We start from the raw sequence: 22,752 nt of genomic DNA, 5'->3' as shown, positions 1-22,752 counted from the left end.
TTTATTGTTTTTTTTTAAATAATGAACCTTGTACCGAAGTACGAGGTGATATGACCATACAATGACATAATGGGTACCATAATAACTGTCAATATGGTGATACATATGTAGCATCTCTCAAATCAGCCAAGACTGGATCCAAATTTCTCACTGGACTCCCTCAAAAACAAAGCACCTGACACTTCTGTATGTTGTGGAAAAAAACAGTAGTTTATATCCTTTTAGAGAGCAATAAAGAGTGTGGAGTGATTTTATGATTGAGAACAAGTTTAGCTTTGTTCAATACTGAAATATTCCTGGCCACATTATGTTGTATATTTGTAATATGAGGTTTCCAGCTCATATTTTCATCTATTGTGATCCCCAGAAATTTATTTTCGTTCACCCTTTCAATGTCCACACCGTCTATTTGTATTTACTGGTGCGTTTCCTTTCTGCTGTTACCAAACAGCATGATTTTAGTTTTACTTATATTCAAGGACAATCTATTATCATCAAAACATCTTTTTAGTGTGACCATTTTTTCAATCTAATTTAACTCATTCAATCCCAGCCATTTTTCATCTCAGTACCGGCTATTTTTTTTATGATTTTGACTGAGGCACTGAGTCAAGGCACACAAAATATTGTGTTCTTGGGCTATATCGACATGTTATATACCAAAGTTCAGATTTTGTATCATTATTACAATTTTACATGCACGATCACCTCCTTAAAATGTTGCTTCTGTCACTTGCACTTTTGCATGTGTTGTATCTTATTAGTTCACGCAAGCTGTTAATGACTTTTTAACGGTGTTGTACACAAACACACTTGACGGCAGCCAACAGACGCCCCCGCAGTGTCTGCTCATCTTGCAAGCAGGGATTGGTTTGGTTTGTGCTAGTGCTAACTTGAAGTGCGTCTGGACTGAAGTGGGGAATATTTTGGACTTGGGGGGTCACAAATGGGTTCTAAAGTTTATTGTCCACTTGGTACAACTAAAGCTACCTTTTGCTTGACTTTGTAAACAAACCCCCAATCTGCTTTGCGATAAAGCCTTGTCTTCACTGAGCTGTTGTGATGCAGTCCCCTGGTTTATTGTAATAGTATATCCCTGGAAAATGCAGTACCTCGTCACGCATTGTTATCATATCACAAAGAACTCTGAAGTCATCACACAGTAACTTAACACTCAAAAGTTAGCTAAGAAATATACAACACAAGTACCGATACGAGTTTAAAACAAAATAACTATTTTAACTTCTTCTAAATGCATTTTCTGTTATTCATTCAGCTCACTCTGGTGGACTGATATTTATGGGTGTATAAATTACTCACAGTATTACCATTCAATGATGGTCCCGGAATATAAAATCATATATCTACTGTACTCACCTTTTGTGAGCTAAGAATATTATCCCCATGCCTCAATATGATACACTTGAATACATCAAAATGTCAATTCAAAGTGCCAAAAACAGTGTTATAATTAAAATAATTATTTGTTTTTGTGATGTACAGTATGTCGCAGATTGGGGGTGGGTACCGCACTTCAAACAAAAGATTGATATGGAGGTTTTAAAACAAGCTGTCTATGCAGCACTATTATAAATCACCCTGATGAAAACACTCAGTCAATAGTATATCCCTGGAAAGTGCAGTACCTCGTCACGCATTGTTTGGAATTATTTTGGTTGCAGAAACTTACCAGGACAGCGTTCCACTCAGTAGTCATCCGGCCAAGTCAGTGGACAGCTGGTGTTCACCTCCGTGTTCACCTTTGTTTTCCGTTGGCGCCTGTACACTTGTATATTGGTGGGGGCTAGTCTAAAAGTGAGAGACGGGGTCACAAGAGCGTAAAGGAGGAAAGAAGGTGAAAGAAAACAAACACAAAGTAGAACGGGGGTAAGGAAACAAATGAAGAATAACGAGGGAAGTATACCGTTTGAAGGAGAGACACCTAAGGTGAAGCGTACTTTGACCTCTGCTGAGGTTTTCTGTCTTTCTCTTTCAATAACGGCCGGTGTGTCGCTCTCTGAGTGCTTTTCGGTTTCCCCCACCTCCCCACTCAACCCCTTCCTGCACCATTTTCTTGGCATCGCTCTGAAAAATGAATGTAGTCCTACTGGATCTATCTAAACCATTGAGATCTTGAAGGGTTTTGTGTCCATCAAGCTTTCTCATCTTAAGAAATCAGTCACCCAGAAATGGGTGGTGGTCTCAATTTTTTATGAGCTGGTGCACAGAGGACTGAGACAAAAGCAAGCCGCCTTCTTATACACGCCAACCAGACGCCGCAATGATGGCTGTCTGGCTGTGGGCTTTTTGTTTCACTCTAAACCTTTTGTAAAATAATCACTAGAAGTAAAAAATATATTACTGTTACTAAAAATTGACACGAGACGCACGGAAAATTCTAGTAGTATTAATGGTAGATGAAGGCAAATGTTTTCCAACGTTTCAATCGTCATCAACATTCTACATCTTACCAGATCTCTGCAGGAGCAGCGCTCCTTCCTTCACAATTCTCCTGTTAGCGTCAGATGCTTTGTTTTACTCCAATATCCGTACAATCCTCAGTGAAGACACATTTGCAATTTGCTGAGCTATAAATTAAAGTGCTAAGACTCTTGTAGATTTTTTTTTATACTGGGCTCTAAGCCTTCTCACATCAGACGGCATAGAAATTGGATGCACGGATGGTTTGCATTCGCTCTGCAAGTAAACAAACGATTTCATTGGCTCATTTTGAGTCAGGCCACAGCATTTGGAATAAGTGAAATCCGGGAAGTAGCTAAATGTATTTGTTTACAATTTGCAAAAATTCTCATTTTATACACTGTTCAGCTGTGGCATTTTTGTGTCCTTGTTGCTCCTGCCGTTGTTTATTTTCCCTGTGTGTCCAGTGGTTCGGCTTCTGGCATTTGTGTACAGAGTTGTGGGTCTTGAAGTGTTTTGACTTTATTTTACTGTGATAAGATGCAGACGCCATCCAAACGCCTGGTCCTAACCTGTGTGAAATACTCAAATTTGTAGAATTATTGTCAAATTCGAAATTGGATTAGGTAAGGACTAAAGCTGTGGCCCCATTGTGTTTTCCAGTTTCTAAATATTATTTCAGTATATTCATACTCCTATTTGTCAGTGTCAGTAGCATAATCTGACTGTTTGGGGAGAACATTCTTTCAATAAATGTGGTTAAAATGTAGTGTAATGTGGTTAACGTCACGTTAAATATCAAATGCTAACCTGTGTCACAGCTCCATCTTTTACTTTACATAAGATACAACAATATTATAGCTGTCAACATATACCGTACAACCGCAGGCCGGTCCCTCTGAGTGCAGCATGTGTGAAGTGAGTGTAGCTCCAAATGTGCTGAAACATGTGTTTCCCAGTGTTTGTTTGTCGTAACAGGTTGAGCGACCAGTGGCTGGAAGTGGCCTGTGATTTGAGCATGCTCATTAGGAATTTATGAAGCGCTAAAATGTTTGGTCTCTTGGGAGGGGGGATTGGCAGCTGTCGCACAGGCAGGCAGGCACGAGGGAAGACGGCGTGATGACAGGAGTGGAGAAGCTGCACCAACACACAGTCGAGTAGTGATAGATACCCCATAACAAGTAAAATACATTTGTAATGATAAATAAACGCAGCCATGTTTGTCAACATGTTGATTCAGACTTTCTTACATGTGGCTTTCCATTTTTTTCCCTTGCAGTTCTCTGTGAAGATCTACGTTCCAGCTTATATTTTGTCAATGCATCTGTGCAAGAGGTAGTGTTTGCCAGCACCACAGGGACGTCGGTGCCCTGTCCCGCTGCAGGCGTGCCACCTGTCTCACTGCGCTGGTATCTGGCCACCGGTGAGGAGATCTATGATGTGCCGGGGATTCGCCATGTGCACTCCAATGGCACCCTTCAGATCTTCCACATCCCCCCTTCCAGCTTCAGCAAACTCATCCACGATAACACCTACTATTGCACAGCGGAGAACCCCTCAGGGAGAATCAGGAGCCAAGATGTCCACATTAAGGCTGGTCAGTACCTCCACACTAACTGTGGCCTATCAGGTCGTGAACGGCAGACATAATCTAGTAAATATACTGTAGTTTGGATATATTCTTTACAGGTCCATGAACAAAACAGCTAGTTAGGGGCCACTATTGCTATGGAATGAGACAATCTTTGGGGGAGCGGTCATAAGCAGACAACAGCGCACTGCAGGTAACATCTCTCCCCTAAAGATTGCCTCATTCCACAGGAAGAGTGTCCACAAGCTATTTAGGCCAAGACGGTCATTCACCAGCCACGTCCGCCAACTACCACAACAGTAAACTTCTACAAAAGAATGTGAATGCATCAGTGTATTAAAAACATGTATTTTTTTTCTTCTCTACCAGTCCTACGAGAACCCTACACTGTTCGGGTGGAGGACCAGAGAGCCATGAGAGGCAATGTGGCGGTCTTCAAGTGCATTATCCCCGCCTCAGTGGAGGCCTACATCACTGTTGTGTCCTGGGAGAAAGACACAATGTCAATCAACGCTGAAAGTAAGTCGCATTTCTTACAACAGCTGTCCTCAATGTCTGCGACAACAAACTTAATAACTGCCCACAAACGTAATACAAATCTGCAGCTTTAAATGTAATAATCCCGCAAATGTAATAAATTTCCCACAAACGTAATAAAATTTGCCTACTGCAAACGTAATACTGAATTTCCTTATTTATTATTACATATGTGGGAAAGTGAAAATCTGTAATATCTGTATGTAATAACTTCCCACAAATGTAATATGAGACAAAATAATGATCTTTGTGGTTGTTGTTGTTGTTTGTTCTTTCTTATTTTAATGAGGGAGAAGGTGTAAATGTAATTTTGAGGATTTTAACAAGATAATTCTTTTTTTTTGTGGAAAAAATATTATTTAAAGACGGCGTAGTTGTATTAATGGTAAATGAAGACAAATGTTTTCCAACATTTGAATCGTCATCAACATTCTACATCTTACCAGATCTTTGCAGCAGCAGCACTCCTTCCTTCACAATTCTCCTGTTAGCGTCAGATGCTTTGTTATACTCCAATATCCGTACAATCCTCAGTGAAGACACAATAGCACGTTGCTGCGCTATAAATTAATGTGCTAAGACTCTCGTCATTTTTTTTTTATACTGGGCTCTAAGCCTTCTCACATCAGACGGCATAGAAATTGGATGCATGCATGGTTTGCATTCACTCGGCAAGTAAACAAACGATTTAATTGGCTCATTTTGAGTCAGGCCACAGCGTTTGGAATAAGTGAAATCCGGGAAGTAGCCAAATGTATTTGTTTACAATTCTTATTTGCATAATTCGCAAAAATTCTCATTTTATACACTGTTCAGCTGTGGCGTTTTTGTGTCCTTGTCTTTGTTTTCTCTGTGTGTTTCGTGGCGTGTCCAGTATCATTTGAATACATTAAAGGAATCTTTAATTATTAAATTATAATTTATTTTAAATTAAAAAAGATAACATAATTGTGATAATTGCAATTGTTTTAATAAAATTATTACTATTGTTTTTATTATATTTTATTTTTTCTTTTGATTATTTCTTCCCCATATACACACAAAATCACACATACAATAATATACTGTAACTAAAACACACATGTACACCCACAAAGAAAATGTAATAATTTCCTGCAATAACTATTACAAATTCAGTATTAGGTTTGCAGTGGGCAAATTTAATTACGTTTGTGGGAAATTTATTACATTTGCAGAATTATTACATTCAAAGCTGCAGATTTGTATTACATTTGTGGTTTATTACGTTTGTGGGCAGTTATTACGTTTGCGGGTGTAACACGGCCTTAGAAGTCTGGTTGCGACTCTACAGGGGTCGCTTAGGTTGCCGACGTCAAAAGGCGGGCATCCGGAGTCAAGATAAAAGTAAGCCCCAGTCTGACTGATTAATAAACCGGTTGTGGAAATGGATTACAAGTCGACTGGAGATTGTACAGGATAAGATGTAATAACAGTCGATCCCTGCTTTTCGCCAGAGTTACGCTCCACGCGTACAAGCGAATGGCGAAAATTTGTGACTTATTGCAAATTTTTTCTCGGATTTGGGATCAACATTTGCAATAAAAACTCTTTCCTGAATTGCTATTGTTACACTAGTAAAGGAAGCTAATGCTTAAGTGTCCACTGGGCCAGTATTTTTTGTGGCGCCTAGTGTCACCAATAAGGTGCGCAGTGGCTCAAACTGTCTCCCAACTGGCTTGTGGTGGCCTGTAACGGCGGCAAAATTTGAGTTTGGCGGCAAGAAAATGTCAAAATGTTTAAAATATTTGTCCCGCTACTTGCGTTAAGCAATCTGCAACATGGCAACATGTTGAGCAAACATTAATTCAGCGGCACACATTACATAATCTTTGGTGCAAACTGGCACCAAGTGGCGCCGGCCCATTGGACTCCTAGCATAACAAGCTAAATGTAGAATCCTTGTTTAATCCTTAAATATACCTCAAATCTAGATACTTGATGAATGATATTATAAGATACCTTTAAAATCTTGAATACACATTTATTAGGTGTATAAATTTTTAATTTTTTTGTAATATCAGCAATGTGGAGTTACCGGAACACAGCAGAGGTGTGCGTTCCCGTTGTTAACTGACTTAGCGTCGTAACTCGTACTGAACTTTATTAGCCAGACGGTCTTGTGTACGTCTGTGTTTGTAAGTCAAGTCTGACCCAATGACAGCGAGGTCTCGCTCCGTTTCCTCTGCCGGTCTTCCACGAGCACACAGGCTGCCAACCGTGTCGCTTAGTCTCGGTGTATTGACCCATTTCTCTGGCTGATAGGAAGCACTGTGGCGCTCCAATCATTCAAATCACTTAAATGGAACACTCGCCTATGTGATTGTTTCCCGGCCCTTGGGGGCAAAGTCACTTTATGTGGGGCATTTAACAAACTCGATATACACGAGTTTATGTCATTTTGCTTTTGGATGGGGGGGCAAATGCTTTTGAGAGACTTGTTGTTGTTGTTGTCCTCTCAGCCAAAGTCTGCCAGCTTCCCCATAATTAAAAGGATAAAGATTATTCATTCATTCATTCATTTTCCCTCACGAGGGGCGCGGGGGTGCTGGAACCTATCCCAGCTGTCTTCGGGCAAGAGGCGGGGTACACCCTGAACTGGTGGCCAGCCAATCACAAGGCACATATAGACAAACAACCATTCACACTCACATTCATACCTATGGGCAATTTGGTGTCGCTAATTAACCTAGCATGTTTTTGGAATGTGGGAGGAAACCGGAGTGCCCGGAGAAAACCCACGCATGCACGGGGAGAACATGCAAACTCCACACAGTGATGGCCGAGGGTGGAATCGAACCCTGGTCCTCCTAGCTGTGAGGTCTGCGCGCTAACCGTGCCGCCGGATAAAGATTATTGAATGCTAATAAATGACCAACACCTAACAACCACTGCATAATGTTTCCTGGACGTCACTTAAGGACTTAAGGACTATGACATCTTTCAAGTGTTACTGATGGGTGTCACCATGGCTTCTTATGGGTTAAAACAGTTTTGTACAGTTTGGCAATAACAAAAAAAAAACAACATTTCAGCATAATTTGTATATGGGTCTTTGGCGAGACAAAGAAAAAGTTGATGCTCCGCTAACACAAAGTGTAAAGCCTTGTAAACGCTGTCAGAAAAATCAAGCAGCCACCAATCCACCGCTCTTCTTCATACTAAATAATGGATGACGGAACCCTATGAATTCGTGAGCAAATGGTCTTTATTCACGTCTCAGTGCGCTCGTCCCACCATTCTCATCTTATACTCTACAACACACATGTTTTAAGTGCACTTTGTGTTTTTGGATCCATGTTTGTGGGTCCGTTTGCACAGTTACTAACATCCCAGCAAACCCCTCAATAATTTCCACATTTGAATGAATCAGATCATTTTTATACTTGAATTGAAAACCCAAGGACCAGGCTCATACTATATTTGTGTTTACAGACTAAAATGAACGGTAATTGATTAATGGGCGTGCCTTCATAACCACAAAACGTTGTAACTCAGACGGTTGTAGTTTGTAGTCTGACGGAATAAAGCAGGGGTATCGAAAGTGCGGCCCTTAGCCTAATTGTGTTTTGGCACATTTAAATTTTAAGAGAATAAAGACAAAATATTAGGACAATAAAAAATACCATAAAGTTGAAATATTAAAGACTCAAATACGTCATTTAAAATAAAAAAAAACTGAACATTTTTTTCCATTACCAGAAAAAAAGGTACAATAATAAAGTAGAAATATTTGTAAATCCAAACTAAATGAAATAAAAAAACGGAAAAAAATTTAATGTAAGGATAAAAATGTAATATTAAATGTATATAAATGTAATAATAATATTGCAGGCTTTCTTCATGGGTTGATTAAAAAAAAAAAAGTGTGGCCCCCGTAGACTTTGATTTTTCTGTATGATTGATTGATTTTTCCCTGAAATAGTCATCGACATTCGACAACAACAACAACACAGCAATGCAAAGGCCTCCTGAATGTAATTATTTATTGATACAACAAAGGGAACAGTATGAAGGAGGATAAAGAGAGCTTGGATGACCACTTTTTTGGGAGGGGGTGGGGGGGAGCGGAGTCAAGTGATAAAAAAAAAAAAAATCAACGATTAAAAAAAACAACAATCATGTCTTTCATGAGGGAGATCCAGAGAAGCTCGTTTTAATGGCTGGACTTGCAGGTTGTGTGCTTCAGGGACGTGTTGCTGTGGAGAGTAGCTGGCTCGCTGTGTTGCTGAGCCGGGGACCATTCCCCAGGTGCAGCCTGTGCTGCAGTCACTGAGGAGGCCTTGTACTCATTTGCCTTGGCCTGATGCTGCCTGCTCTGCATTCAGCAGCAGAGGGCCGAGAGGGGGCCGACCCCCCCGCCCCCCCAGCACCACTGCAGACTCATACACACACACACACACACACACACACACACACTCGTGGAAAAACAGGCTTTCTTTTCATGCAGCACACGTGCTTAGCATCAGAGCCGTAGGCCATCACACAGATGTATTTTCTCACTTCTCTGTATTGACGTCTACATCGACACACATAAACCTTGTTTGGAACAAGCATCATGCTTTGTTTTTTGGGGGTTTTACAGCAAATATTTCTAATGTGAAGGCTTCCCGAAACAACCGTTTTGTACTGTCGCTCTTTTCAGCACCTCTTTGTTGGGGTGTCGCTTGCATAGTACTTGACGCTTAGCAATGGCAATACTCTACTGTCAACTATTTTGACTGTATTTGGAGTCTTTCTATTGCTTTCTACTGTGAAAATTAGTGAAACGTGTGGAGGAACGACTGCAATAAAAAAGTGTGTATGTTGGTTTCGTCAGCCCAGAACCCCATATGCATATGTTCACCACATCACCCACGTTATTATAGTTAGCTATGCTAGCTATGTGTTATTGTTTACGATATATTCTGCATGAATTTATTCACCATACAATGTTTGTGTCATGTTTTATTCCATACATCCATGCTCTATAAAGCTTTTCCTCATTCGAGTGACTAGTGAGCTGGAGTCTATCCCAGGTGACTTCGGGGTTAATCCTGGATTGGTCATTAGCCAATCACAGGGTACGTATAATCCGATTTTGTTTTTTTTTTTTCGTTATTGGCTTGGGACAGGCTGCACGGCGGACGTGTGGTTAGCACACTGGCCTCACAGCTAGGAAACCCGAGTTCAATTCCACCCTCGACCATCTCTGTGTGGAGTTTGCATGTGGACAACTGTTTTTTACTCAAATGTATTTTTTATTTATTTTTTCTTCACTGTAAAATGTCTGAGTACTCTGAAAAGCACTATACAAATAAAATGTATTATTATTATTAGGCTGCACAGTGTTCGAGTGGTTAGCGTGCAGACCTCACAGCTAGGAGACCAGGGTTCAATTCCACCGTTGGCCATTTCTGTGTGGAGTTTGCATGTTCTCCCCGTGCATGTGTGGGTTTTCTCCGGGTACTCTGGTTTCCTCCCACATTCCAAAAACATGCTAGGTTAATTGGCGACTCCAAATTGTCCATAGGTATGAATGTGAGTGTGAATGGTTGTTTGTCTATATGTGCCCTGTGATTGGCTGGCCACCAGTCCGGGGTGTACCCCGCCTCTCGCCCAGAGACAGCTAGGATAGGCTTCAGCACCCCCGCGACCCTCGTGAGTATAAGTGGTAGCAAATGAATGAATGAATAATAATCCGCTGTTTTTAACAAAAAAAATAAATTTCAAGCATAATTTTCACTTTAACACAAATTTAGCTATATATACATATTTTGCCAAAATGATGCCACAACATAAACAACACAAAAAAGTGTTGTTTTACATGCCAATCACAACTTATGTACACTTCCTTGTACTTTTCATTTGTTACATTTAATGATGCAGCATTTAAGGGCCGCTGAATAAAGTACGAAATCTCAACGCCTGACGAAAAAAAGCATTACCAGTGAAGCATCAAGACATTGTGATTGTATTAGCATGTATTTCCGACTAAGGGTGAATGAGAGTGTTTTGCGGCCTATTTTGGAGACACAAAATAACAACTTTTATTATTCTTTTGTGGGGATCCATTCTTTAGTATTGCGTTGTTATCTTGTAGAACAGGGGTGGGCAAATATTTTGACTCGTGGGCCGCATTGAGTTAACAAAATTGTCCAGGGGGGCCAGAACATGTATTTAACACACACACACATTTTCCTTGAATGATTTGTCTAATTGTAGCTGTATGTTCTCATGTCGCTTTTTTCAGGTGCACTTTAAACATCAAACTATGTCACTAAATTTTACATTTAAAAAAAAAAAAGACTAAATAAGACATGTTGCCAGTTTGTATGTTAAAAGTTGAAATACTGAAAAAGCAACTGGCGGGCCGGATTCAAACACTTGGTGGGCCGCATGTGGCCCCCGGGCCGTAGTTTGCCCACCACTGTTGTAGAATGACTAGTGACTAGGCTCCAGCAACCCCCCGCGACCCTCGTGAGGATAAACGGTTTGGGACACCGCTACTATCGACGCTTATCACGGTATTGGTGTTGGTAATACAGTGAGTTCCAGCCTTCGGTTAAAGAGTTCTAATAACTTTGCATTTAATACAGTGCAGTTTTGCAGCCTTTTCAGTACTGCGTTTTTATTATTAGAATCCTATGCAGTGCTGCTATTGGGGCAGTACAACCTTGAGCTAGCTGGTGGGCAGGTAATATTTTTCCTGGTCCCTGTGTGACGGGTTTGAAGCGGGAGAAGGAGGAGACTCAGCACCTCCCCGCCCCCCTTTCTACCTCTCTCCGGCGACAGGCACGATCGGGATTGTGACGTGTGATTTTTTTTTTTTCCAACATTCGTCATTCTCCTGTCCGCCAGCGATTGGCTGGAGTATTGTTAGTCACGCAGGAAAAATGGGTCATGTGCCCTGTGGACAATGTCTGTTTGGACAAACACCACCAAACATGCGTTTGCACCTACAAAGGCTTCCCACACACACAGACTCTGCGGCAGAGCGTAGTGAGCAGATGTGTATAAACATCTATACGGTCATTTGGTGACCATCTAGTGTGGAGCTCGTTGTTGTGTCTCACACGCTGCTTCTGTTCCTCCCAGCCTGTGGAAGGGGTTTAGCCAGATTAAAGGAGGGATGCAGTGAAAGAAGAAAAACAATGGGGAGGAAAATCAATACCTTTGGGCAGGGCAGCATGCAGACCACGTGCTGACTCATCAAGGTAGAAAAATCACTGAAACTTAAATACCATCCAATACAACATTTAAAGTAAAATGATGGGAGATATTCCACATAGAAGACATTTGGGATTTACATATGTTACATTTTGATACTAATCATACTAATCTGGTAATGGTTTAATTTCTTTTGAACATGCATCAGATTACAATTGAATGCATCACATAATCAGTTAACAGTTCCACATGTCCAAAAGGAGTAGGAAGAAGCAAAGCTTGTTAAATCCTACCTCTCCAGTTGGTACTTTTACAATCAGTAACTGTTACATTTGTTCACTTCCTGCTTTCCTGATATAATTTTTTTTAATTATTATTTTTTTTAATTACAATTTTTATCCTAATATAATTTAAGTTTAAGTTTAATCAGTTCCATATGTCCAAAAGGAGTAGGAAGAAGCAAAGCTTATTAAATCCTACCCCTCCATCTGGTACTGTTACAATCAGTAACTGTTACATTTGTTCACTTCCTGCTTTCCTAATATAATTTAAGTAATTTTAATTTTAATTTTAATTTTAATTTTAATTTTAATTTTAATTTTAATTTTAATTTTAATTTTAATTTTAATTTTAATTTTAATTTTAATTTTAATTTTAATTTTAATTTTAATTTTAATTTTAATTTTAATTTTAATTTTAATTGTCAATATAGTGATATATATATATATATATATATATATATATATATATATATATATATATATATATATATATATATATATATATATATATATATATAGCATATCATGACTGGTTCAAGACTCTTCATCCTTGTATTTAGCAAACATCAACTGCTTGTATTGTTTCTTGAATTGAATTGAATATAGCACTCCGACAGATCTGGCATGCTTATTTATGTTTTAGTACGGTTACACATGCAGAAATGGTAAAATATGACATTTTATTCAACTCGGCATAAACAATACGTCTTCCTACACGCTGAGGCTGAGAGTGGCAGAAATATTCATGAAACAGACTGATGCCCTTTCGCTCTCCCTTTCTCGACTTGACTTGACGCCGCCGCGAGGTTCACCCCCCCCCCCCCCCTCCTATGGTGCTGCTTGCTCACCAACGAACACAATCTGCTCTTTATTACAAGTTTAAACTTTATTTAAACTCACAGAGCAAAGTCTGTCATATATACAGTATATATACGTATATATTTCTAATTCCCACAGATAACAAAGTTATTTTACCTTTTTACCGTGGCCTGTCAATCAGGGGCCCCTTGGAACCTCGCCCCCCTTTACTGCACCCCAGGGAGGAACTAAAGACTCTACCATAAACAGTGAGGTCAGTAGCGTATCTTCTGAACAGCGATGGCCGCTGCCCACGTACCTGGACGTGCGCCAGGTCATGTGTGGCTCCCTGCCAAGATACAAATTAGCTATAAGAGAAACATAAGCTAATCATGGAAGCAGCCGCCAATTAATTAGCACTTAGATATTTTGTGGGCTGGATGGATTTGAGACTGGAACCAGCAGGTTAAAGTGACTGGCATGGGTGTCTATCTATGGAGTCGTCCCTTGCCACTTCATGGTTTGGATTTTGAAGCGTCACTTTATCACGGTTTATTAAAAATATATTTGTTAATAAATCCTGCTGTTTCGCGGTTGAATACGATCTATTACTATTATGAGCCTATTGAGCAAATTATACATATTTTTGCCTGAATTAAGCATGTTCATACATGAAAATGTTTAATGAACTAAAATACAAACATATGCCATTCATAAGATGCAGTATTCTACACTAGTCATGTGACACACAAACACCACATCAACAGAATTTTATTGCAGGTTACATTTATGTCACAATATTCCCTTCTTGAGCCTCCTCCTGGGAACTAAACCACTAAAGTCATCATCTTCGGTGTCAGAATTGGACAGCCGCACAATTTTTTGTCAGCCTCTCTGTCTTTTTCTTTGTCGCACTTTGTTGTGTCATTTTTGTCTCAACAAAAACAAGCACTTTAGCTTGTCAGATTAAAACACGATCGCTGCATAAGATTCCAGAACCTGATAAATCTGCGTCCACTTCAGTTGTCCAATTCACTATTCCCTAAAGCTGCACTCTAAGCATCATGGGAAGTGTATTTTTTTAGCCATAAATTACTCACATCACTTCACATCACTTGCTGGCAAAAAATACACTCTATTATATTGGGTAGTGAGAGTATGTAGGTTACTATAGGGGTGTTAGTTCATGTCTGGAGGGCTCTAATGTAAAAAAAAAATTAGCAGGTCATAAACATGTTATTTATGTATGTCCTCCATTTTAACAGCTGCCCTGTATTTTGCCCTACAGTTTTCATAGTTTTTTGTATTTTTCTGTATTAGGTTACTATAGGGGTGTTAGTTCATGTCTGGAGGGCTCTAATGTAAACAAAATATTTATCACGTCATAAACATGTTATTTATGTCCTCCATTTTAACAGCCGCCCTGTATTTTGCCCTACAGTTTTCATAGTTTTCTGTATTTTTCTGTATTAGGTTACTATAGGGGTGTTAGTTCATGTCTGGAGGGCTCTAATGTAAACAAAATATTTATCACGTCATAAACATGTTATTTATGTCCTCCATTTTAACAGCCGCCCTGCATTTTGCCCTCCCGTTTTCATAGTTTTCTGTATTTGTATTTGTATTTTCATGAAAAAGTGCTGTGCTACCCTTTATTTTGGTTTGAACTCCACTTTCAGGCATTGTTATTCATGAATTCATTTTTCCGGCCTCACATTTTATGTAACATGACGAGAGATGAAAAGGGGAAGATTTGGGCTATAAAATATTCAAGATTAGAGTCTGTCAACAATAACAAAAATTAAAAAAAAAGAGTTAGCATCTCTACCTTATCCATGTTGAACCTTGTCACACCAGGGCACCTTTTTAGTATAAAAAATATGGACGTACAAATGTACATAAGTGCGTGCGTCACCGAAGGAGACGGTGTATATCTGTGAGTCTGTTGGTGTGTAGGAGGAGGAGGGTGGTGGTGGTTGTGGTGGTGGTGGGGGGGGGGGGGTGGCGGCGGCTTTGAATGGGCGCTCTTATCGCATGCATGCAGCTGCCGCAGTGTCTTTGACAGACAGAGGTGCTGTCCATGCATGCCACTCACTGTGCCTATTCACAGCCATAACCCCCCCCCCCCCCGCCACATCCCTCTTCTATCCCTGTCTGTGTTGCATTCTCTGTCAAGGAAGTCAGTGCAAGACAGAAGAGAAGGGGAAAAAAACAAACAAACACCAAAACAGGACTTGAGTGTTAATGCAGACTCACGGCGCCGTTGCTTTCACATCCTTGCCACCAGTAGGAAAGCCAAGGACAGGCAAGAAATGAAATGTCAGCGGACATCATTTTGCAAAGCAATCCAAAGTACATGCTAAGGCGTTACAGTTGGCCATCAGCGAAATCTGCGAGTAACTTATTCACGCATAAAAATGTCTACTTATGACACATGACTCACCCCCCCATCCCCCTCCAATCCCTCCTGTTAGTTTGACATTGATGTTCTCCGCTGCCTCCTCCTCACGCAGGATCAACATTTGCAATAAAAGTGACCCGAGCCCCTCCCTTGTCTCTTTTCAATAGGTCTCCCACACTCATAAAGTGATTTTTATGTACATTTTTATGTTTAAAAAATTTTCCGAAATAGAATTTTTTAAATATATTTTTGGGAACAAGAATCTGTGTGAGCAGGCCTCAAACTGGACATGTGCAATTAATGAATGTAGTTTCCATCATTTAGCAGATCATACCGTCCTCTTTTTACTTTAATCATGCTGCTTGCAAATAGGATTGGACGAGTTTAAGCTACGAGTTAAGTAGCATAAAAATGCGGAATTACAGGAAAATGGGGAATTTGGGGAATGTGAAAGGTTTTAATCTTGAATATTTTAATGCTGGAATTGTTTGATTGTTTTATTCATTTTAATGGAAACTTTATTTTAGAAGGGATAGCCCGGATTTGTTTTGTATTGGAATGGTTTGAATCGGTGGAGAAACGTGGAAAGTCTGAAAAATTGTAGGATGGGATGTTTATGGTGTTATGGAAAATGTGTTATGATCATTGTGATTGTGATTATTATGATTATTGTGATTGTTATGATTATTATGATTACGAGTATTCTGAGTATTCTGAGTATTCTGAGTATTCTGAGTATTCTGAGTATTCTGAGTATTCTGAGTATTATGAGTATTATGATTATTATGATTATTATTGTGATTATTATTATTGTGATCATTGTGATTATTATGGTTATGATTATTATCATTATTATTATTGTGATTATTGTGATTATTGTGATTATTGTGATTATTGTGATTATTGTGATTATTGTGATCATGATGATCATTATCATTATCATTATCATTATCATTACATATCATTATATCATTATATCATTATTGTTATTTTTATTATTGTTATTGTTATTATTATTGTTATTATTATTGTGACTGTGATTGTGATTATTATTATGATGATGATTATTATTACTATTAAAGAATTGCCATTTAACTTTATTCATTATAAAACTATGTTTAAATGAACAATGTTATTTTTGTTCAAACTAATTACATAATTATAAAATGGACGCATTAATTATCTAAATTATAGATGTTACTACAGTATACAAACATTTGCCTTATAAATCTGTTATTCTGTATGCATTTTATTGTTTCAGATCATGGTTTAAAAAAAGCAGAGTACAAAATTCAAGTACATAATGTGTGATCCTTTTGAAAGATGAATAAATAAATGTTTGCACGGCTGGTATATGTTCAGCACAATGAGCAGAGATGAAGGACACGTTGCATACAGTAAATAGTCATGTTGTTGCTGAGGGCCTGAGTTGATGCTGCCAGCTCGCTCTGATTGGCTGCGGCTCGCTATGACTCGTCATCAGCTTGGCCAATACGCTTTTCTCGTGCGCTGTTCTTTTTCTTCCTCTCTTTTTTTTTTTTTTACCCCCCCCAAATAAATTGCCTGGAGAAATTGAACAAAAAAAATAGAGAAAGGGAGAAAGCCTTTCATCTAATTGAGAAGCTCATATTCTCTGTGGTGGGAAGATAAGCTCTTCTCACGGCAGCGGCTCAGCTCGCTGAATGTTGCCCACTTTGGTTTGATTTTTCTCAACTGTTTGTGGACTTAACTGATGTTTTGTTTTGGTTTTTTACCCATAAGAATCCATAGCTGTTTAGAGTAAAAAATGATGGGGGGGGGGGGGTGTAGCACAGAGGAAGTGGACCACATAGCAGACATTTGGGATGTTTGTTTTTAATTCACGTCAAGGTTTTATCCTTCGTGCTAAATGTGTTCCTTACTTGAAAAGAACTCAACTTGACACTTTTTGTATGCAGCAAAAATGTTGCAGAAGGTCCTTATTATGATGAAATTATTAACACCGTACACTGTACTGGCAGAGTAATACAGTAATCCCTCATTTATTGTGGTTAACTTTTTCCAGATCTGACTGTGATAAGTGAATTTCCAGTTATGACCTTCTGACTATGCTTTTAACAGTGTTAGAGCCCTCTAGACATGAAATAACACCCCTATAGTCACGTTTACACCCGTATTAATAGGAGTAAATAAGCCATTTAAAGAAGCTGCACGGTGGTCGAGTGGTTAGACCTCACAGCGAGGAGACCTGAGTTCAATTCCACCCTCGGCGATCTCTGTGGGGAGTTTGTATGTTCTCCACGTTTTTTTCTCCGGGTACTCCTGTTTCCTCCCACATTCCAAAAACATGCTAGGTTAATTGGTGACTCCAAATTGTCCATAGGTATGAATGTGAGTGTGAATGGTTGTTTGTCTATATCTGCCATGTCAACATTGTCAAACCTTAAGACCATTTTGACTGATTTTTCAAGGCACACAGAATATTGTGTTTTACAACTGCATACCCACGGAACATACCAACAGAAAGATTAGACTCATGTCTTTGATCAGAAAAAAAATCAACATTTTTCCGTGCTTTAGGAAACAGCAGTAGAACATATGTAAGTTTCAGGTAAATACCAGTTCCTGACTAAAAAAAAGGGAGATAAATTTCAAGCATAAATATTGTTTTTGGGCTGCACGTTGGTCGAGTGGTTAGCGCGCACACCTCACAGCTAGGAGACCCGAGTTCAATCTCACCCTCGGCCATCTCTGTGTGGAGTTTGCATGTTCTCCCCGTGCATGCGTGGGTTTTCTCAGGGTACTCCGGTTTCCTCCCACATTCCAAAAACATGCTAGGTTAATTAGCGACTCCAAATTGTCCATAGGTATGAATGAATGAATGAATGAATCATTTGAGTGTTAAGTTGCTGTGTGATGAATTTTGTGCTGTTAGTAATGTGTTCTTTGAAAGATGACGCGGTGTCTTGAGATTTTCGATGGGTTGACAATTTTTTGACTCTAATTTTTTTGTTACGTGCCCTGTGATTGACTGGCCACAGCTGGGATAGGCTGGGATAGGCTCCAGCACCCCAACGACCCTCGTGAGGATAAGCGGTAGAAAATGAATGAATGAAAGCCATTTTTCCAGTGTGTGTTGCTATAAATGTGTTCCTCTGGGGAGAAGAGTGAGTGGCAGACAGGAAGTGACGGCAGGGGTTCAAAGTGTTTCGGCCATAACAGAATCCCTTGCTTTTGTTAGGGATGATTGTGCATGTTGTGAGATGATTCAAACCTTTCGGCGTTCAAGTCTGGCACCCGCCCAACTATTTGGACACACTGAACTGGAGTAAAACCAGTTGAATTCATGTGTGACGGCTATATTTTTGGTCCTAAAAAAAAAGTCAACATTTGATGAACATCTGCTTCTTCTGAGAGCAGGGTGAGATTCTTGGGTGTGTTGCTTGTGATTACATTGTGCCTTCCACATTGTGATCCCTTCAGCCCCCAAACCAGGATTACATTGCCATCTTGTAATCTGCAAAGGGAGAGGGGGGGCAGACCTGTAGGGAGGGGCGGGGTCACCCCATCCCTGAAAACGTCTTCTTCCACAGGGAACACAATCAAGCCCTGTTATTCTTGTGATTTGTTAATCTTCTCAGAGTAAGAGTCAGGGGGAGTGAAGGGTTGAGGGGGTGGGGGGGGGGGTGTTTGCTACGTCGATTCTGCTGTTTTGAATCCGTGGCAGCCATTTTGTGTCAGCCTGCTTGTGGTGCCTCTTCTCAAAAAGCTAACAATGCTGTTCTTGTCTCCTGAAAAGAAGGCGGCCATGAAAGGATGCATTAGTAACGTAAAGCCCTTTTCATGCCTTGCTTTGGCTGTTTGTCCGTGTTAGTAAGTTACATTCATCAATGTTTTGTGCCTTTGTCCTTGAGACACATATTTCTCTATTCCATTTTGGAAAAATTATGGATCACAATTTCCATGCTTAGAATTGTGATTGGAATTTTTTTCCCATGTTTTTTTAATGGGGTACTTTCTTCATAGAATTAAATAATCTATCAACTTCGATTATAAATGTGTTGTTGTGTATCCCCGCTTGTCTATCAGCGTCACTAGGTTCTGAGGACAGAGTGGGGGGGCTTAGCCCCCTGGAGATGCACAGGATATGAATGTATGTAGTAGACATTCAAAAAATAAAAAATAAAAAAAATTCAAAAAACAAATAAGGAACAAGAACCGGAATATAACTTTCCCACTTTTGGACAGATTTAGTAGAGATACTCATTTTTCTCATTCTCATATTTTTTCATTTGAAGAACAGGGCAACCACAAGGGGGTTCAGAGTGTAGTTTCAGTCTTTACAGTAATATTACCGACACCCAGGGACCAGTTTAGAATATTACATATTGTCTTTTGAATGCCTTATAATTTTACTTCCGTTTATTTAGCCGTTTTTGTTCTTGGAAATGCTTAATTTAGGCTAAAAAGCTATAGCAATTGCTTAAATATGCATTTTTTTTTAGCAATAATTGTCTGTATTCAACCGTGTTCAACATTTGAAATCGGGGATATAATATATACTCGGTTCTGAGGACATGGGGGGACTTACGTAGCCCCCTGGAGATGCACAGGGTACGAATTAATGTAGTAGACATCCCAAAAAAAAAATCCAACAAACAAATAAGGAACAAGAACCGGGATATAACTTTCCTACTTTTGTTCAGATTCAGTAGAGATACTCAATTGTTTCAGGCCACCATTAAATGTACACAAGTCCACATAATCTATACTGCAAAACCACTGCTCAAGCTCTGCAACCATTGTGTCCAGTGGACAGTGATCAATGATATAATAATCATTATTATATTATTAATTAGCCTATTATTATTATTACTATCTTCATTATTCTTCTTCAGATTATTACTGTAGTAGGCTAGTATTAGCCTGCTTATTGGCTTGCTTATTAACCTGCTTTTTCTTTATTATATAAAACTTTGTCTGAGATTTTTTTGTAAAAAAAAAATCAATAATTTTTTTTTAAAAATCAATAAAAAAAATCAAATTATTTGGAGGGGCTTAAGAACCCTTCAGCCCCCCTAAAATGATCAAATACGGCAATGTTTATGAGTGGCTCATTCATAGAGGTCACTGTAATGGCCAACCTGTTCCCGCCTTGTTTGCGTTGTGTTTAGGGGCTTTACCACATTGGCAGATGGGCCATCAGGGATTATACCTGCTAATCAACAGAGGGGAGGCCGGTGAAGTGTTATGGCTGCATAACTTGTAGAATCGTGACCATTCACGGGCCTTAAAATTTTTTTCCAAAAAATCCAAAAGTAGGTTGTTTTTTCAATGATTTATGTCACGTTGGACAATGGCGATTGAAGAGAGAAGGGGAGAGGTCTTTTTTATTGAAAATGTTGATCCGAAATCGGAGGAGAACGTCAACGTGAAGCTAGCAGGAGGGTGTGGAGGGGTCAGATGAAGCTGTATGTTAAAATAAATAATGAACGTAATTCCCACGAAAAACATGAATCGACTGTATATTGTATATGACAGTCATCAGGGATTCACTTGAAGTCATTATATGCAACATATTCAAAATATATGTACAATATATTCATACCATATACTTTATATGGATTCATTGTGAAGTGGATTTAATCCTGAATATCAAGTTAACAAACCAAAAAGTTATTTATCGCATATATAATTAAAAAAAAACTCCCATTTTCTGTAGTTTGCATGTGGTCCATAAGCATGGAAAATATATGATTATTATGATTATATTTCATATCTACTATGTTGGTGAGGAGTCCTGATACCCACGCACCCCCACAATGAGCATCCCTACCAGTGCGATTATATAAGGCATATGTCCAGACAGGATGGCCTAATCCCTGACACCCCGCCGCATGCTGCACACGCATTCACACATGCTCCGCCCCCTCCCTCTTCACCCATCAACATATGGAGATGAGCGGCATTAGCGCGGTGGAAAGAAAATAAACCAGTTAAAGCAGCCAACAGTTTAGATAACACAATATTTCTTCATGGGGGGTCTGTCTGTCACGTCCTTTCAAAGCAGGATATGTAGGCACATTTTTCATTAAAAAGTTATTTTTATGACAAATAAAGTTTTGTGACTCTAATTGACGTCAAGATATGCTAAGCGGTTAAATGTATTCTGAAGAAAAAAGTTTTCATTTCAGCTTTGTGTTCAAATCCAAAAAAATATTATTATATAAATGCTATCAATGGATTCAAACCCTGATGCTAGCTTGATGTTTATGTTGTCCTCTGATTTTGGATCAACATTTGCAATAAAAGGGATTGTTGGGATTGTTCACTGGCGACAGAAGTTAACCCGCTAGGTTTGAACCCTAAAGCATTAGATCTTTCATCAGAAGAAAAAAGTGTTTCTAGCCACACAGAGATGGCTGTGGGTGGAATTGAACTCGGGTCTCCTAGCTTTGATGCCTGCGTGCTAACCACTCGACCCCCATGCAGCCTACTTTTGTTCTTTAAAGAAGTTTTTTGTTCTTTACTACTTACTGTACAAAGTGAAAAGTGGTAAAGTGGTTAACGCGCAGGTCTCACAGCTAGGAGACCCGAGTTCAATTCCACCCTCGACCATCTCTGTGTGGCTAGAAACACTCCTATTGTAAATATCCCATGTTTCAATGTTGATAACTGTGGCTCGGACACAAGTTCGGACTATATGAATCAAATAAATTAAATATGGCTGCACGGCGGTCTAGTGGTTAGCGCGTAGACCTCACAGCTAGGAGACCTGAAATCAATTCCACCCTCGAGTTTGCATGTTCTCCCCGTGCATGTGTGGGTTTTCTCCGGGTTTTCTCCCACATTCCAAAAACATGCGAGGTTACTCCAAATTGTCCATAGGTATGAATGTGAGTGTGAATGGTTGTTTGTCTATATGTGCCCTGTGATTGGCTGGCCACCAGTCCAGGGTGTACCCCGCCTCTTGCCTGAAGACAGCTGGGATAGGCTCCAGCACCCCGTTACCCTTGTGAGGATAAGCGGTAGAAAATGAATGAATGAATGAATAATAATCAGCAGTTTCAACAACAAAAAAAGAAATTTCAAGCATAATTTTCACTTTAACACAAATTTAGCTATATATACATATTTCGACCTAAATGATGCCACAACATAAACAACACAAAAAAGTGTGATTTTACATGCTAATCACAGCTTATGTACACATCCTTGTACTTTTCTTAAAAGTAATGTGAAAGTCTCCATAATGCAAGTTTTATTAATTTCATTTAATGATGCAGCATTTAAGGACCGCTGAATAAAGTGCGAAATCTCAATGCCTGACGAAAAAAGCATTACCAGTGAAGCATAAAGACATTGTGATTGTATTAGCATGTATTTATGAATGAGTGTTTTGCGGCCTATTTTGGAGACACAAAATAACAACTTTTTTTTATTTTTCATGGGGATCCATTCTATAGTATCGGGTTGTTATCTTGTAGAATTCCTTCTTTTTTTTTTTTTTCCCACATGGCTTATTTGGTACCGGCCTTGGTCTAATTCATGCCCACATGCCCGATGGAGAATGGGCA

The 22,752-nt window shown here is 39.3% G+C and overlaps 1 protein-coding gene across 3 annotated transcripts in view; it reads left to right on the top strand.

The window, feature by feature from the left end:
• The window catches only part of dscama (Down syndrome cell adhesion molecule a), a 90,658-nt gene that overhangs the window by 13,205 nt on the left and 54,701 nt on the right, over positions 1-22,752 (top strand). For all 3 annotated transcript variants that reach the window (XM_058087998.2, XM_058087997.2, XM_078787632.1), the window contains exons 2-3: positions 3,701-4,018; positions 4,382-4,531. In XM_058087998.2, coding sequence (XP_057943981.2) covers positions 3,701-4,018; positions 4,382-4,531 — 468 coding nt within the window. The remainder of the gene's footprint in view (positions 1-3,700; positions 4,019-4,381; positions 4,532-22,752) is intronic.

This window comes from Doryrhamphus excisus, linkage group LG21 (assembly GCF_037039965.1).
Source record: "Doryrhamphus excisus strain RoL-2023G ecotype Guam linkage group LG21, RoL_Dexc_Guam_v1.1, whole genome shotgun sequence".
NCBI classification, from domain to species: Eukaryota; Metazoa; Chordata; class Actinopteri; order Syngnathiformes; family Syngnathidae; genus Doryrhamphus; species Doryrhamphus excisus.
The sequence above is the reverse complement of the archived record's forward strand: the minus strand, read 5'-3'. Positions and strand labels throughout refer to the sequence as shown.